The sequence below is a fragment of the Aulonocara sp. 'chitande type north' Nkhata Bay genome, linkage group LG3 (genome assembly GCF_057382095.1).
Source record: "Aulonocara sp. 'chitande type north' Nkhata Bay isolate Kocher_YH1m ecotype deep benthic linkage group LG3, A_spYH_male_GT1.1, whole genome shotgun sequence".
Classification (NCBI taxonomy): Eukaryota; Metazoa; Chordata; class Actinopteri; order Cichliformes; family Cichlidae; genus Aulonocara; species Aulonocara sp. 'chitande type north' Nkhata Bay.
Genome location: NC_141346.1, coordinates 17231183 through 17249921, shown reverse-complemented (window position 1 = coordinate 17249921; position 18739 = coordinate 17231183). Strand labels below are relative to the sequence as shown.

Below are 18739 nucleotides of genomic sequence, written 5' to 3'. Positions count from 1 at the left end.
GTGACATATATAAAACCAACAGTTTAGCCCCCCTGTTATTGCAGCAAAGATGTAGATCCGTGTTTTTATTGTTTTTCTTGGATTATTGTGTTTAGAACATGAATTAATGTTGTACAGTTTAAAAGTCTGTTACTGATTTAATGTTCTGTTGTAGATGTGCAATACATAACTTCACAGTTCATACATAGTAGAAGTATAAAGTATTATATATGCAACATATATATTTCATTCAAATCAGGCACATCTGCATTTTTGGTACCTATTTGTCTGTAACAAACAAAAGCTCAGCCTCAGGTCCAGACGTATGGTGTCTTGAGAACATTAGTAGTGTCATAACTGAGCAATAGCATCCCTGTTTTGGCCAGCACGTGTCTAACGTCTTTTTTTCTTGGTACACATTATTTTATTCTCTCTATGAAACATTTAAAGAAACAGACTGAACATTGTTTTTTAATATAATTAATAATCTTGACTGTTTTATTTAAGTTCTGCATGTAAATCCACAGCATCGACTTCCTGTTATTCAGTTTCATGTGAAACAGCTGAACGTTGTCACCGCACTGTGCTCTGGTTTGGCTAATAACAGTCTTCATGTTGTGAGAACCTTTTATTTTGTTTTTGTTTTCTTGATTTCTGCAGGATCTCCCTTGCTTTTTTCACATGGTTTTGTGGGTTTCAAAAAGCTCTCAAATGAAAAACTTGATATGTTGCAGTTTGGGTGTGGCTAACCAACACATGACACTCTTCAGTGCAGAAAATGATGAACATTGAAACACAGGTGCATGCAGACTAAAAACAGCAGGGGCATCATTCGGTGGCTGTACGATGCACAGAAAAGTTTCAGTACAGGATATGCGTGTGTTTGAAACTGAAGAGTTTGATCTCTTTATTTCTGCACTAGGCACAACCAGTGAGCAGCAGCTGACATGGTAAATAAATGAATTTTTTATTGATAATTTTTTTTTAAATTTTCAAAGTAAAAATTAAAAAAAAACATCCCAAGTTGCTAGTATTGTTTTACCTGCATATTAAATATCCGAGTGAAGCTTGAAATTGTCTTGAATGAACCAGTGTCTGTTTCAATCTTCTAATAATGCTGGGTGTTACATCAGAGAACCTGCATTATAACTGTAAATATAAACATTTTTACTAGTTCGTCATTGAATTGATTTGTGTTAAAGTTAGGTTTCATGTAACCTAACTTTAGGTTACATGAAACAAAGAAGGTTACAAAGGTTACAAAGAAGGATTTTCAGAAGTTGGAGATGCTGTGTTACAAATCAGTTCTGTTATAGGATGGCAGTCCGAACAAACTCCAAGGTGATGTAGGACAGTGGGCAGGGTGCATAGTTAAAGGTCTTAGGAGTCCAGCACATGGAGAGGTGGAGGTTTTGTTTCAGGCACCAACTGAACGAGCAGACATTACATGACTGAGACTTGGGTGAAATATAATCTTGGCATTGTGTGTGCAGTGAATTACTTGAGAGTTGACTGTGGAAGGAACATATACACTGTTAGCAAGGTCTCTTGTAGGCTCACAGTCATCTTGTTGGGCTTCACAGACCATTGAATTGGTCTTCCTGTTTACACAGACAGGAGGTTGGTAGGATAACCTACTGGAAGCACCTATAAAGTGAAAAATGTTAGTAATAGACTTGAGCATCTGGCCTCATTTAGAGGTGCCGGGCTCTTTATTATAAATGAAAATGCATAAATACATATTAGTACATAGATGTGTCTCATACTGTTGTATGCACGTCTAATATCTCATTTTAAACTAGAAGAACTGCTGCTGCTCCCATCCTCAGGCAGTTCTCCCCTCATCAGCCTCCACCTTTGCTGCTGTATTTTGCTGTAGTGATCACATTTAGAGGCGATCAAGTCAGACAAAGCAGAGTGCTGCATTGCCCAATAAGGAGATGCATCACAGCTACTAATTTAAACAGGGTGTTTCACATTGTATTATATTTATCTCAGTATACTAGCAAAATAGTTTTGGGATAGTCCACATACCATGAAGAGGCCAACTTTGAGTGGGTTTAGAGACTGATGAACTTCTTCCAAAGTTCACCAAACAGTGAAAAGTGTATACGGTTGTTTAGACAAGTAGGATGTCAGTGTCTAACATGTCTTAATAACACCTTTTTCTAAACTCTTTTTTGTTTAAAATGTGTTTTAAAAACACAAAACCATTTGATCTGTAGTTATGATAATGTATGTTATTCAAAAACATACACTGCATTATGTTCAAATACTAGCTTGCTAGCCGGTTCTCTTCAGTAGTAAAGTCTAAAGTCTCTAAGGTCTCAAGTAAGATTTTTAATTTAATTTTATGTTATTTTATTTTTAATACAGTTATGTAATGTTCAATTATGCCCAGAATGGCATCGCTTCGTAGTCATCCACACCAACATGCACATGAAAATTCTTTGTGTCAGTGACCTGGAGTAACCCTCTTTTGAGCTGAGGCCTCTGGGCCAATCACAGTTGTTCTAGAATCAGGCTCTCTGCCCTCAGCCAATCAGCACTTTTGTATTTTTTTTCTCTGGGTTTTTTTTTTTTTTTTCAGCCTTCCTGATCAGTGTTTTTATCACTGGCAGCACTAGTTGCCATGTTTTGGGTTTTGCCATTCATGAAATGATTTTTTCTCCTAAAGCTGTCCTGAGGAGTTTCCATGTTTTTTAGATTACCATGACTTGGATGACTGACAACCTACACGGACATATTTCTCCTAAAGCTTTTGTCTTTGTGTCTTTTGAGTGTTTTTTTAATTATTGTATGGTGTAAGCTAGTCGTTCATTCACAAAGTAAAGATTATAAGAACTCCCTCATCCCCAAGTCGACTGCTGATAATATTGTGATCAGTCTACAGAGTCGACAGAAACATATATATATATATATATATATATATATATATATATATATATATATATATATATATATATATATGTATAAAATATATATATATTTTATAAATCATATAGTATACTTGCTGGTCCTCTGAGCAACACGAATCTTTGAAAAATATAAATTATGAGCTCAGCCTAAATCTTGATTTTAAAAAAGTGAAAAACCAATAAAACTATAAGATAGCCATTGTCAAACAAACAATTTACTCGAGAGCAGTGCTGAAAATCCTGGATGAAGAAGTAGCATCAGTGAGTGGTTCAAAAGCAGCTGAGTGTTTTTAATTTTTGAAACCAACTGTTATTTTATACTCTGTGTACAATGACAGCTAAAAAACCCCGTAAAGATCAGAGAGGACAACAGATTCAGTCTGAAGCTCAGCCATCAGTGAGTCATTATTGAACTTCTTTCTCAAACACTAAAGTCAGGCTCCATTTCTTTCTGTATATTTGAGATTAAAAATTATTTTGATGGAGAAATGACTCATTACAGTCACATTCTCACCACAAACCCAAGTTTGATTTAACAGTGGGGCCCTTTGTTTTTATCACGCGTTCATTCAAAGCAAGCACAGTGTTAGAGGTCAGGGATTAAAGGTTTGGAAGAGAAGAGTGAGGAAAGGGTCAAGGTTAAGCTTAAAAGTGCCATGGAGACTACTTCAGCTAGACAGAGAAGGGACATGTATAAACCTGCAAATGAATTCAGCTTAAACGCTGATGTTAATGTCCCTTAGTGAGGTTTTCCAAGTGATTACTTTCCTTTGAGCGCCTGAATAGGAACTGAGAGGGAAGTTATCTGTAAAACATAAGAGCATGGTACATCACACTTTCTTCAATCATTCTTTTGAAATATATAAAAATGTTACAGTATCTTTTTTTAACTTTTTAATCCTTAATGTGTTTTGATGGAAATAAGTCACCGTTTCCACTTCATGATCCACTTCTTGATGATTCATGATGAAAAGGCAAGACAGTTATACTGAGTAAACATTTGCACAGAAGGACTGTTGCTTATGAGAATGGCATGTCTTTGTAGGGTTTGTAGGTTCTCATTGATGCCATCATTCAAATCCCAGTGTCAATGACCTGGAGTAACCCTCTTTTGAGGTGAGGCTATACCTCTCAGCCAATCAGAGTGTGAATCAGAAACCCGGCCTCCACTTCCTCAGTCAGGTTCTCTGGCTCGTTTTTCATTCAGTGTTTTATGCCTTTATTCTGGTGCACTAACTAAAACAACCCTTGTTCTGATATAAAAATATGAATATATATATTTACACTAATATAATAATAATAAAAATATTTCACTTGCAACGACACAGATATTAAATCAAATTAAATGTAAACACTTTATGAGCACAAAAACAGAAAAGAAAAGTTGGAGATTGATTTTCTTTAATTTATAGGTTTCATTATATAGGGTTTATATAACAACAATAACAGTCATATCAAGGCATGTGATTTTTGTGGTATAAAAACACTTGTGGAGTAAAAACAGGGATGTGAAGGGGGAGAGCTTAGGTAGAAACAGCATCAACAGATCAGAAAGCTTCTGATAAAAGAAGGCTCATGAGTACAGAAACAATTCCAAGTCATCTTCATCATTGCTAACATTACATTCAAAGTGGACATGTGCAGAGGAGGGAATGGGAATATACTGGTGCCAAAGATGTTGAATATGGAGCTGTCAGAGAGGAGGAAAAGACCTCAGAGAAGATTCTCTGATGTAGTTTAGGGGGGCATGCAGCAGGAGATGGAGGTAGTTTAATCCTTAGTTTAAGTTCTTTAGCGTGCCTTAAAGAACAGGTTGAAGTCTTTCACAAAGATGCTGAACACCAAATACACAATGTGATGGATAATTTCAGTCAACACTGAGAGGTTGAACCGCCATTAAGGTGTAAAAACCTTTGGGGCATTTCAAACATGCTACATTTCATTAGGATAATTTCTCTGTTGCCGTTTTCTGTACATCAAAAAACCAACAAGAGCAGTAACAAGAAGCAAAGCAGAAACTAACAGACCAACTTTCAGTCCAACAAATCCATCCTCCTTCCCTCCATCCTCTGTGAGTCCTCCTGTCTGACCTGCAGGTGAGAAACAGGTGTGAGGTGTCAGCTGTCAGGTAGGTGATGAGTGAAGAACAGAACAGAATCCATTTCCTCTTCAAACTGCTGTCAGACATTATCTACTGCACTCTGATCACATCACTCAGACCAGCTGCTTTCTACAAAGTCTCATCAACAACATCTTTAGAAACAAACATCAACAACCAGGAAGCAGCTTCACCTCTGATCACACACACACTCAACTCTACTCACTCACCTGGAGGATCAACAGCTCTCAGGTAGATGACGCTGATGGGGTCAGTCTTCAGATGAGCTCTCTTCCTGCGGCTTGTTCTTCTCTGGACAACACGACACTCGTATGTTCCAGTGTCATTAATCGTCACGTTCTTCAGAATCAAAGACACGTCTCCATCCTTCATCTGTCTGTTCTGCAGATCCACCCGGTTCTTAAAAGATGGATGCTGGTCCTCAGGATCAAACTGCCCATCCCGGTAGGAAAGGACATATTCATCTTCTATATCAGCTCTGCTCCACTCTACAACTATAACGGAGATGCCCTTGTCTGGAGCTTGACATGGCAGAGTGACATTCCCTCCAGACTCAGCTGGGATGACTTTCTGGTCTGAAAGCGGGAACACCATACAAGCAGAGAGGTTAAAGGGATCAAGTGTTCACTTCTACAGCAGAAAGTCACAGTGAGGATCACAGAGAAAGAGAGCAATAGTCTCTGGTTTATAGTGGTTGAATCCTTTAAACCTGACCATCAGACCTGATGCTGACCACAATCTTGTACACTAAGTACAGAACACAGATGAATGACATTGAGCTCCAAAATAGCTCCTGAAGTCTGCAGTAAAACTAATGTAAAAAATACATATTTCAGGCCAAACGAAGTAGCTTCATGAACCTTAATGAGGACTTGTTTTTTAGCATGCACTCTAGATATAAGAATGTGTAAAAACAATACAGACAGGAAAGTGTTACGAAGTTTCCTGTCTTTAAACGCCTTTGTGAAAGTGTCTTATATATATATATATATATATATATATATATATATATATATATATATATTTTTTTTTTTTTTTTTATTTATTTATTTTTTTAAGATATTACCTTTGTTTTCAGCGGTTGCGTGTGAAAAGAGTTGATAAGCACACAGCAGGAAAATCCACACTTGAAATGATCTTCGAGTCATTGTGTGAATGGGTTAAAATCCTCTTGAGGAGTCTTTGTAATGCTGAGGCAAAGATGTAGAAGTCAGAGTGTGACTCTTTGGTAGTATTTTGTAGTGTTATTAAAGTTCACACCTGCTGATCATCAGATGAGGTGCTGATTGGTCAAGCCCCGTTTGCCTGAAGCTGCTGATGTTAGTGGGCGTGGCTTTAATTTTTTTTTACGTGTGGTGTGTTTGTGTGTGATGCACTCTGGGTCCTGGATTACATCACACACAGTTCACGTTTTATCGCTTGTCTGGACGTCGAGTAAACACCGGCGGTGCACGCGCGGAAATAGCGGAAGTGGGAAACTGATGAAGAGTGAGGCTAGGCTAAAGAGTACAACCACTCCACACCAATGACTGTAGAAAACACACACACGCACACAAAACGTAAACTCGAAGGACTGGAGCTGCTGATCGAACAACTTTATCCTCAGCTGCAGTGGTTTAGTAGAAACCTGCTAATCCCAGACACCACCGTAGAGCTAACGGAGCTAGCTACCGACAGGACAGTAGTTTAGAGGAGTTGGTTATGCTACTGTCTACCCTCGACACAGCGAGGAGTGTAACAGCCGCGGGATCGTAGCCAAACATGGATCCCAAGGCTCTGGTAGTAGTATGGTCAATACCACCCGTTGCTAATGCTATCTCTGAGTCGTTGTATCAGCACGCAGCTGTCATAAACAATCAGCTTCTAAGCATGACTTAGACCAGGTGTCATCAGTGACAGTGAAGGGCCTGCACTGGACCAGACACAGTTTGATAAGTAGATTTGACAACGTTTTAAAATATGTGACACTCTGGCGTGCCATAATACCGATAATATGTCATTTTCAGTCTGCCAAAAAGTGATTGTGGACTATATCTTATCACTGAAAAAATGTTTCTGCTTCAAAATTGTTGGATATCATCCAGAAGGGTTACATGTGACACATTATATCTCAAACAGTCTCTAAGGACTGTTGAATAACTATTAAAGGACCATTAATACCCATAATATGCCATTTTCGACCTGCCAAAAAGTGATTGTGGACTATAACTTGTCACTGAAATACTATTTCTGCTTCAAACTTGGTGGATGTCATTCAGAAGGGTCATATGTCAAATATTACATCTCTGTAACGATACCTGTATTCTCAAGAAGACATATTGCAATCTGTTGTCTCAGACTTGCAATACTTGAAGCAGAGTTCTCAAACTCTACTGGAACATCTTTTAAGATGCACTCTGCAAACTGTGAATAAAATATATAACAATGCAGTCATTATTTGAAGTAACATTTGCTATTCCAAAGATTTGAATCGTATTTATTTTTAGAAAAATCACAGTAAGTGCTTGTGTTGAACAAGAACAATGACACAAATGGAGACACTGGAGGAGACAGAGCAGAGACTAGAACAAAAAGCAAGTGATTTTATTAAGGCAGGTAAACATGAACAAAACCCCAGCAAAGATGGAACAGGAGTAACAACTAAAGTGGGAAAATAATTATGAAAACTGTTATGAAACTATGATAAATATGAACCAATTTAGACAACTATCACAGTTCCTTCCTGAAACACCCTCGCTGCAGGAAGGAGCGCTTTCCCAGATAATTCATCCCAACAGCAGTTAGACTCTATAACTCCTCAATCACGATGTCATAATTCACTGGGCTTTGTGGACATCCATGGTTACCATTCATGCACAATGCACCTTCTATGTTTATGGACATGCAGGTATAAAGTATATGTATGTATATTTAATAAGTGCTGTATTGGAATGACATTTTTATTACCGTTTGTTTTGTCTTTCCTATTACTTGGTGTTCCTAATGTGTTTAAGCAGATCTGCTCCCACCTGTTTCCATTTGGCCATTATCCTTTTTTTGTGTTATTTTTGAATTACAACATTTTTGAAATTTGACGTTTTATGCACAGGTTGAAAATGACATATTATCGGTATTAATGTTCTTTTAAAAGTTATTCAGCAGCTCTTGGAGAGTGTTTGGGATATAATATGTCACATGTAACCCTTCTGGAATATATCCAACAAGTTTGAAGCAGAAATATTGTTTCAGTGACAAGATATAGTCCACAATCACTTTTTGGTAGCGCTAAAATGCCATGTTCTCAGTCGTTATTCTGAACAAACAAGAAAGAGTCATGGTGATACTGGCACAATAGGTCTTTATTGTTTTAACTACTATTCGACAGTCTTATAACAAATATGAACAACGAGAGTAGACATACTAAACCTGTAGACATTAATTATTCCATCGTGATGCGTGTAGTCATTCGTGACTGCGCTACACACTGAAAGCAACCTTCTGATAAGCGTCATAATTCGGTTACAAGAAACGTTAAAGCTCCATAAATGCATACCTTTGCCTAATAGCAAAGGCATAAATGTGTTTGGGTTTTTTCCCCCCACGTTATATCAGTTGCACGGAAGTAGCTGGCAACGCAAGTAATCCGGGCGCTGCAGCTTTAAGCAGCTGCGCGCGCTCCCGCGGACGGCAATCAGTTTCTGGCAGACAATCACTTTTTGGCACAACACCGGCATGTTACGCCTCGGGAGTGAGAATGGGCGTTGAATTAGCAACAGCAAAACATGGAAGAGCTGAGTTTGTGTCTCACAAACAGATTTTAGAGATTTTTACTTTGTTATAAGACTGGTGTAAAAAAAACACTGTGACGCGTTCACTGACATGTTCTCCTTCTTTCACTTTGCTGTATATAAAGAGAACAGAGAGGCTCTGCTTTGTGCTTATATTCTCCTCCTGTGTGTTTGTGTGCAGAGTTTCTACCAGAGCCAAATGTCATCTACTCCTCACTGAAGTCGTCCACCAGTCCAACCACTGGGATCCAGCTGCTGCTCTCTAACTGGTTCACACAGCAGCTCAGACCTGACACATTCACTGTAAACACACTGGTTTATATCCTGTTTGTTATCCTCATGAAGTTAAGTACAAGCAGGGCTGAGAGTCGTCTGCTTATCAAACAGCTACACATTTTATAGGAACAGGTTTTATGGACAGAAATCTAAAACCTGTGAATCTGAAGTTCAGGAACAGATTTTCCTGCATCTACAGGATGGATCACAAATTACAGTAAAATATTATTTAAAACATCTGCTTCATGACTAAAGTGTTCAGCAGCAAGTTTCCATAAAGAATAAAGTAAAAAGTGACTCTAATTCGTAAAGCGAGTCAGAACAGACACCATGTTTAAGAAAATCTTTAATGTGCTCATTTAAAGTTTAGAAACGAATTAGTACTTTTAATGAATGTGATGTTTGCCTGTAAGCTCTTAACACTGTCTGTTTCACGGTGCAATGTAATAAACAAAGAAATTAACATGATTTTTTTCATGTGAAGCAGCAGTACAGGTCATTTGTAATCATGTGGTCGTGTGGATTTGTTACACAGCTTAGTATCATACAAATTCACATTTCAAGGTCAAACTTATTTTAATGAATGCAAATCATTTTTTATGTAAACAAAATTATTTGCAGCACTAATAAACTTCATTTATGTACAATGTGTTTGGTTTTCTCACATGAACTCTGGTGATGCATTTTCCTGACATTAAGCTGACATTAAACACCTCAAAAACACTTCTGTTTTAACATTCATTACTATGACACTGGCCTTGAACTATAATGCTGTATTGTGACACATGAACAATAGACTAAACCAGAACTGTTTCTGCAGTAGCCCACTCCACATGCTCATTAGTGTTTGTCTTCACTGAACTTTAAATCACGATGTCACATAAAAACACATCACACTTTCACAAACCTCCGTGGATTTAAATTCATAACACTGTAATAAGTCTATTGATTTGGTGTGTTTACATTAGAAGATGTGGTAACAGGTGTGAAGGCACCTGACAGCAGCTGATAGTTCAAATAGTCTTTTCTTCTTTTTTTTAAAGCCTGTTCTTCAATCAGAAGCTGATTTAGCAAAAAAAGTTAGTTCTGGATTTAGTTTTAAGTTAGTGCACTGAAGCTGACCCCCTCTTAACCTTCTGACCAATTGTTAATAGAATAAACTGTTCGGTTGCTGCCCTCTACTGGCACTGGAGTGCTACAACACTCTTCAACTCTGAGTCTTCACCACTGAAAATGTAAAAACTCCACTTTATGAATGTGCATGAGCTATTTTGCATCTGATATGGAGGAAACTTCACACTAATACAAGTTTTATAAAATGTCTTCTGTAAATACTTTTTATAGGTTTGTTCACACCTGCTGTTCACAGCTGGTTTCACATAAAGTCCAACCTGCTCAGTGACATCACACGGGATCAGGAGTGCTCAGCTCTTTAAAATAAAAGCCTGTTACACATGAATTTTATAGACACTGAATGCAACAACAAATAAAAGCACAAATATAGGTTCAATTTTTTTGATCTATCCATAGTAATATACATTATTGGCCACTTTATTGGGTACACTTTGCTAGTACTGAGTTGCACTCCCTTTTGCCTTCAGAACTGCCGACCAATGATCAATCCAACTTCGAAATATAGTAGAAAGATAGTCTGAAAATATAAGAAATTATTAAACAGAAAAGTACTAAACAACTCACGGTGATGATGCTGATTAGAATCATAGGTCCTTCCACTCCCTGGACAACACGGCACTCGTATATTTTTATATAGTTTCCTTAATCGTCACATCCTTCAGAATCAAAGACACGTCTCCATCCTTCATCTGTCTGCCCTTCAGACCTATTCTCCATTTCTCAGGCCTTCACTCACTCTGCAGGATCATGTTTAAATAATCTGCTAAAGGTCCACTGCCCTCTCTCCCAGACATGTTCAAACCTCCACACTTATGTCATCTGAACCTTTCCAGTCCTCATCCACTTCATTGCTACCCTTATTTCCTCCTGACTAATCCTCTGCACTTCCTGATTCATTAATTGTCCTCCTCCCTCCATCTCACAACCCTGCAGAGGTTACATCTCTGTCAATGACGACATAGTACACCTATGTTGTAGTACACTTCTTAAATCCTTCTCAGTGCTAGAACGCCTGATTCAGGACAAAAGAGAGTTGCTATTATTATTAGAGGTTAATCTGCATTAAAATAATGTAAAGTCTTTAAAGTGATAGACAGAGTGGCTGATACTTTACATGTGCACTCAGGTTTTAGACTTCAAAAGTTTTTAATTCCTGGTTTTACTGATTAACTACTTTGTAAGTGGACAGCCTCTTTGACTACAAAATAATTCATGCACGTGTCTTTGCATTTTAATCCAAAAACATTTGATTCTCATGTATTTGAATTAAAGGTTTATCCTGTCTTATTTTTTCCATTTATGAACTTTCTTATGTGAATTGTGTACCTCACTGCAGTGTTTGGACACTTGGTCCATAGTTTAGAGGGAAGGAGTGGCGACCTCTGGGTACTGGATGTCTCCATTTTCATTTTTGGGCTGTGCTTTGTTCTGTAGTCTCGTCTTCCTTATTCCGTTGTACCTTTAAGAGCTTTTTCCCCTGCTGCAGATGAGAAGAGTGGATAAGCACACGTCACGACTCCAGAAATGTGTAATTTTATATTTTTTAAGAGTTTCATCAGAGCTTTGAAGAGTTTCTTCTTTTCAGTCATCTGCTGATCTGCTGTAGGTCTTACTAGTGAAGCCTCCAGTGGGTGTCATGTTGCATTTCTGACCCTTGTGAGTATGTGCACATCTGACCCATCTGGCAGGTATTATTGGTATTGGCTCAGTGTGTACTGGGAACCCAATTTGTTCTACTCATGTGGGAAAAGTGCATCTTCCACTTCCTTCCTTCCACAACCCAGGTCATGAACAGCCGAACCGAGATCTGGATGCGGATGAGATCGTTTCTTTTTCACTCGGCGCAGCTTTTCTTGTATTTACGGTAGAGTGATTCTAATCTGCGCAGAATTTTTTCTTTGGTTTTACGACTCATGACACAAAAGCCCAAAGGAAACAGACCAATCCCGTGCACTGTAACGATGATGTTACTGAACCAGTCATATTATTTATCCAGAGTGCCTGTGAAAACCGAAAGCCCAGTTTGTTAAAGCTGAGATTAGGTTTTATATGAAATGTAGGCTAGTTAAGGAAAAAGAGAAACAGAAGCTCAATCTCGATTTTTGTGTTTATTATTATTTTAATAAGAAACCACAACTTCTTCAAAAGCTCCTTTTTTTTTTTTTTTTAACAATTTTATGAATGCAAACCTCATCTTAATTGTTGTTGTAGCTGCTTTTAGTTCCCTCATTTCTGCAGCATCTGTTTGGGACCTACACCTGTTTGACACGGTGGCTCTGAGAGATGAAATGCACTGCAACGCAAGAAAACATAAGCAAATAGAAAAACAAAAAAAATGCTGCATAAAGACACAAGTGAAGTGATTTAGGGGAGACAATAACGTAGTGGAACAGCTGTGCAAGTGACAAAAAACCGAAACATGTGAAGGAGCAGAGAGGGTCAATGAAAAGAAGCCGGGGATTTGTTTGTGTTGCGAGGGAGAAAAAGATGCAGATAATGTGTTTTCTAAATCTGAGATTCATATGTTTGTTGAACTTTTGCTTTTCTCAGCTTGCAGTGGATTTGGCCTCTCAGGGCCACCATAGTTAAATGCTTTAATCTAATTTAAACATCACAGCACAGGTACTTCTACTACTGGACGTCTAACCATAAGTTATGAATATTACATACACAAAAATGAATAGTAAAAGCTTCCTATATTTCAAGCAAATGGCGTTTTAGTTTGTGTGTAAAGTACATGTGAGTTGTTCTGAAAATAAAAGTGTGCTGTGAAATAGTTTTGAATTTCTGACCTCGCATATCTGTGGTTATAAATTGTGATTCATGTTAAGAAATTTGGAATCTAAGAAGAAATAAGAAGAAAAAATGTGATAATCTCAAACAGTTTGTTCCTTATGCATCAGAACGATTTTCTTGGATAGTTTGTTGTTATTTGCATTTTTGTTTTCAGAGGTAACACAGTGCAGGTGTCTGCATTTCTAAAGGGAGTTCTCTGAGCGCAGCATCATTTTCCACCGGTGACGATTCATCAGAAAGTCGTCCTTCACGTCATTACAAGCAAAAACAAGTCAAAGTAATCAGCAACAATTAAAATATAAAAAATATATGATTAAAATATAAAATTAAATGTCTCTTGATTTGCTGGTTCAGGGGATCCAGCAACTGGGCAGTGAAAATGCTAAAGGTAAATTTATCACAAAGTTCTGTGTCTTGTTTAATCACGAGCGCTGTGCCAACATCTTATGAAGCGCTGGTGGCCACTCTGATGGCCACTAGGAAGAAGGTGATTGCCTTCCAGGGAGAGCTGGTTCTGCAAAGTGTCCACAACAACGTTGACATCATCCGGCTCCAAGAATGAGAAGCCGGTGCTGGGATAGGACAGCTTTCCTTCACAACACTCAGTTTTAGAACTGAACTCCAATCACCAATCGGATTTGACTTAACAGTACACACCGCCAGACTCAGCTGGCATTTCTGCATAGGATTTTTTTGCTTTTTGCTTTCAGTGTGACAAATTAAGTATTTTATACTTCAGTGATTTGGACCACAGATCAGGAATATAATGCTTTTTGCTAATGCATTCACTTGCCTCTACAGTTTATTATCATGACCCCAGACCCCCACAGGACATAACTTACAGCTTTACCACCCTGAGCACACCTAAACTTGTGTGATCCTAAAAGCTAAGCAGGGTTGGGCCTGGTTAGCACTTGGATGGGAATTTGCCTGGGAATACCAGGTGCTGTAAGCTTGGGGTTACTGTAGAGCATGTCGCCTACTTACATGAAGGATATATGTAAATGAGCAATGCTCAACTTCACTTTCAGGACAGCCTGAACACAAAAAGAACTTAATAAATTAACAAAACACTAAAAATTAGAAACATACGCCACTTTTCAAAACACAATAGATTCAGAAGTCCAAAAAACACAAAACACTGGGAACGAAGCCCGGGATCCGAACAGTCTAGCAGTTGAGCTTCCTCACTTTTGCTCTTTAAATCATAACTATTATCAAAGATCCATTTCTTTATTTTTCCATTTTACTTTCATTGGGTTACACAGCACACTGCACTTTCCATGTGAGTCAGTGTCACATGATCCACAGCCACAAAGACAATAGGGCCATGCTGAAATCATGGGATCAGCACCTAAATGTGAAACTGCTGAGGTTTTTTTTTGTTTTTGTTTGTTTTCTTCTTCTTCTTTTTTTGTAAAATGTTTAATTCAATGTAGTCAATATAATTTTATTTATACAGCACCAAATCACAATAAACAGTTGCCTCAAGGCATTTTATATTGTAAGGTGGACCTTACAATAATCCATAGTGATCCATTACTTGTTATTGTAGTCTATTACATCACATAACATGTGGGGCTAATATGCTTAAAGTGATCTCATTTGGTTACAGTAATGTCATGAAAACCTGCCATTGTGACAGCCCTAATCGAGCATAGGGTCAGAATAAAAACAGTCTTTTCTCCAGTAACTTCAGTCTTTAGCATGGAAGCCAAATCATGTTACATTCATCATGTTCACCTTCTTTTTAAGACAGTAAAAAAAAGGTCAACATGTTATTTCAGGACATTTTTAGATAAGAAAGCAGGACTCATGGTTCACCTTTCTATTCCTGCACAAATGATATTTTTAGAAACTGAAACTGGTTAACTAAATAAAAAGAAGGTTTCAATGGCACAAGTCAGACATTTAAAGATAATTTTGTTATTTATTTTTCTATTATTTTGTTTTAATGGGGTTCTGTATGGAGTAACATGACACTCATGTCAGTGGCACATAAGTTGATTCTGTTCATCTGGACGTAACGTTTTCAGTGGGAAAAACGTTTTGTCACTCATCCAAGTGACTTCTTCAGTCTGACCTCCCAGCCCATTGTTCCTTCAGTGGGCTGGTTTCAGTCATTATGCAAATGTACTGTTTATAAGATTGGGGAAACCTGCAGTCAGCTGAGACTGAAGAAGTCACTTGGATGAGCGACGAAACGTTTCTCCCACTGAAAACGCTACGTCCAGATGAACAGAATCAACTTTTGGAGATTTACTTACCTGGGTGATTGAGCATGCATCAAGACGTTACAGTTTTTCTTAATTGCTTTGACCGGCCTACAGAGACTGGATCCCCTCAGTTTTCATCATCACTATCTGAGCAGAGCAGGAGACACTTCTTGGAAATGTGTTAACCCTTTCTCATTGGCTTGACAACTTTTCCCCACCTTTTTGCAAAACAATTAATCTCATTCAAGCAGTCCAAACCCCATTGTTTTAGCTGTGGTAACCAAACAGAAATCACCTATTTCTAACTATTAGAAACTACCAAGATCAGTATGAAATAAATAAATCACCTGTTTTTGAAGTCCTTACCACAAACTTTCATTTCGCAATCAGTCTGCAGGCCTTCAAAGATGCCACATCTAGTGTAGTTCTTTACCAGCATCAGTTGAGGAGGTCTAAGGTGAGCGATTGAGTATCAAAAGTGGCAATTTCTTATACTGTAATAGATTTTATTTTGGTTTATATGTATTTTTTTGTAATATTTCCAGTGTTTCAATATTCAGTCACAGTTTGGAAAAAAGTCATTGACTCAATAAAATTAGCATCAAACTATTTCTGATTCTGGATCTAACCTATTGCAAGAAAGCAAATTTGACACAGCCTATGTAGAAAGACAACAAATGACAAAGGCTGTGTAATGGGCTACAATGATGAGCAGTGGTGCACGGATTCAGTACTGTGTTTTGTGTAATGATTGATCGGACAAGCTCATACACTTGTTTACAAGTTCTGATGTTTGAAAACAGAATTTGCTTTTGTTTCATATTTAAAATGTTTTGGCATTATTAGAGCCTTTTGCAAAGAAAATGTGTCACTTTGAGCACAAGTGCCTCTGTTTAGGCCTTTGTGTTAACTGTTTGGAAAAATGTGGATTTCACAATTGGAAAATTACTTTCTGTTCACCATTTGTGTGACTAACAGTTTCACGTCCAGGTGACTGTTGTTGTAATTTGGTGATATATAGATAAAATTGAATTAAAACGTCTGTACAGCTTACTGAGAGGCAGTGTGCAATCACAGAAAATAACAACCTAAATGTTGTTTCACCGTAACCCTCACTGGAGAAAAGGCAGTCTGGAACAATTGTTGAACATTCCTCTAAAATCAGTGCTGTGAGAGTGACTTTGCTTTACCGAAAAAGAAAAAAAAAAGAAATCAGATGGTGTTTCATTGGAACAGTAAAGTACCACAAAAAAGAATAATGTAAGAACAAGTATCACTGCTGTGGAGTTTTACATGTTTTCATGATTACACATACAATGGACAAGGTTTCTATAAAAATTACACACAGTCTAAACAAATTACAACATACTAATTATTGGAGCTTAGACAGTCCAGGCCAATATTTTACTCAAATACATCGGACCGTATTTGAGTATTTTGTTATGATCTGTAATCTGAGTTTCTAGTTACAATCTGGATTATTTTATGTTGTAATACAATATACTATGGTCCATATGCTCCAAGTTTGTCCTGCTTTCTTAATCTATTGGGTTGTTGTAAAGTGGTGGTAGGTGTCATCAACACGTTCTCACTGACAAAGCGGGTGTGTTAGGCCGCAATGTGGTGGAGCAACAGTTGTTTATCGTTTATGACATAAAATAGATGTAAACGGAGCTCCACTGGAGGCATTTGTTTCGGAGTTTTCGGTTTGTATGGAGTAAATAAACGTTTTCCTTTTTTTCTTTTTTACATTCACCTCGTTTTTGCTACCGAAAGGCCTACAGCCAAGCACGAGTCAGAAACTTTACGTCCAGCAGAAGCGACGAAGCCGCTACACTAATAAATGTTTTATGAAAATCTGACACTTTCAAAACAGAAGAATACATGTTTTATAAAAATCACGTTCTTTGATGATCATATTACATGTGTCACATTTTAAAAGGAATATATACTTGGAAAACTGTTCACAAAACAGTTTTAGAGAATGCAACACGCCTTTACTTTTCCACAGTGCGTGTACGCCTCTTCCAGAGTTTTGTGTTTTTTACAATTTTACAATCTTACAATCAGACACAATAACTCACGATTATCTAAGACCTGCCATCATATATCTGTCACTTCTTCACAATCATTTGTGTCCGCTGCTCTCCTCGGGTGCTGGATCAGATTCTAATGCAGAGGCGTCTGTACTGGGGGGTAAAAATGGCTCTTTGGCAGTTTATCAAAAAATATCTTAATGATTTTATTGATGGGTCTGGGAGGAGTTCGAGAGATTGTCATTGTACCCACACTGGCTGATGTGCGAGACGAAACACACCATCGCGTGGACTCTTGCTCCTGTGCGACCGACTCATGCAGAGGTGTGGCGTGTACCTGTGCTTCCTATGTTCCTTGTTTCGGATTAATCAAAAGCAAATAAAACGAAATAATGCTTAACGGGGCGTGCAGCCTCCATCTCCCCCATCCTGCTCTCTGTTGTTAAGAAGCAGCTGTTTTTAAGAATAACCTTTTCCATGTCTAAAAATGGGGCATTTTTTGTCAGAAAAACTGCACTTTTTGTCTAAAATTAAAAAGGGCGCAAAATAATAAATTCATTTAATAGTTTTCATTTCTATCACACACATTATATTGCATTGCAATATGTTCATGGTAATTTTTTTGGGTCATATGATTATTGATTATTACCGAGGGAGAAAGAGCTGAGTCATGATGGACTGAAAGCTGAACTGAAAATCAGCGCAAACAAGTTATTATAGAGGAAGAATACATTTGGACATTAATTTTTTTTTTGTTTGTTTGTTTGCTCGAGGTTTTTTTTAACCATTATATAGCTTTCACGGACTCGTGATTTGGTTTCTTCACGTCATTATTCACGTGCTTTCTTAGTTTTTTTACTTACTTAGTTTTACTATTTCTGTCTATTGTTATACTTGGTTTATATTCCTTGATTCGCTTTATTCCTCCCGTGTGTTATGTTGTTGTTGAGTTCGTGTCACTTTGAAAAGTGTTCTTGCGTTTTGTTTCCCTGTTTTATGTTGGTTGTCTGTTGTGCTTTGTATTTAGTTTCACTTTCCTCGTCTAGTTCCTTTGATTCGGTTTAGTTCCCTTGCTGTGTTTTCCCGCTGATAAACGAGCAAAAAAAGTAAACCAGCGAACAGCACGAAAGACAGTCTCCTCCTCTCACCACGAACAGCAAATAAGACGAAAGTTGGCGCTTCCCATGCAGTTTGGCACCACCGCAACTCAGCTGTGTCACCACGTGATTTCTCCTAAAACGATATCTGCTGCTTTACTCTACCTGACTTGTTTGTTGCCGTCTTCGTGTTGTCCTTCTGTGGGTGAGATTTATTTTATTATTTTATAAAACAGAATATATATTTAAATTTTGTTTAAAGAAGTGGTAGCCTATACATTATATTTTTTTTATATTGATTCAGTATGTATGAGTATGTGGATAATGGATGCTTGTGTGGCGGGTTTATGAAGCGCAGGTACTCCGAGGTGTGATTCAAAACACACATGTCACGTTGGCTG

General features: G+C 37.8%; 2 protein-coding genes and 1 pseudogene across 2 annotated transcripts in view; 2 read left to right on the top strand and 1 right to left on the bottom strand.

Moving 5' to 3' along the window:
- The window catches only part of LOC147334247 (Fc receptor-like protein 5), a 61084-nt gene that overhangs the window by 4819 nt on the left and 37526 nt on the right, over nt 1-18739 (top strand). The window lies entirely within an intron of this gene.
- LOC147334250 (programmed cell death 1 ligand 1-like) lies at nt 4290-6466 on the bottom strand. The gene is made up of 3 exons (XM_086286749.1): nt 6083-6466; nt 5226-5591; nt 4290-4987 (listed from the first exon to the last, which is right to left on the bottom strand). Exons 1-3 carry the CDS (start codon nt 6162-6164, stop codon nt 4830-4832), a joined length of 606 nt encoding a protein of 201 aa, XP_086142875.1. The 5' UTR covers nt 6165-6466; the 3' UTR covers nt 4290-4829.
- On the top strand, nt 13320-13551 carry LOC147334249 (costars family protein ABRACL pseudogene; annotated as a pseudogene).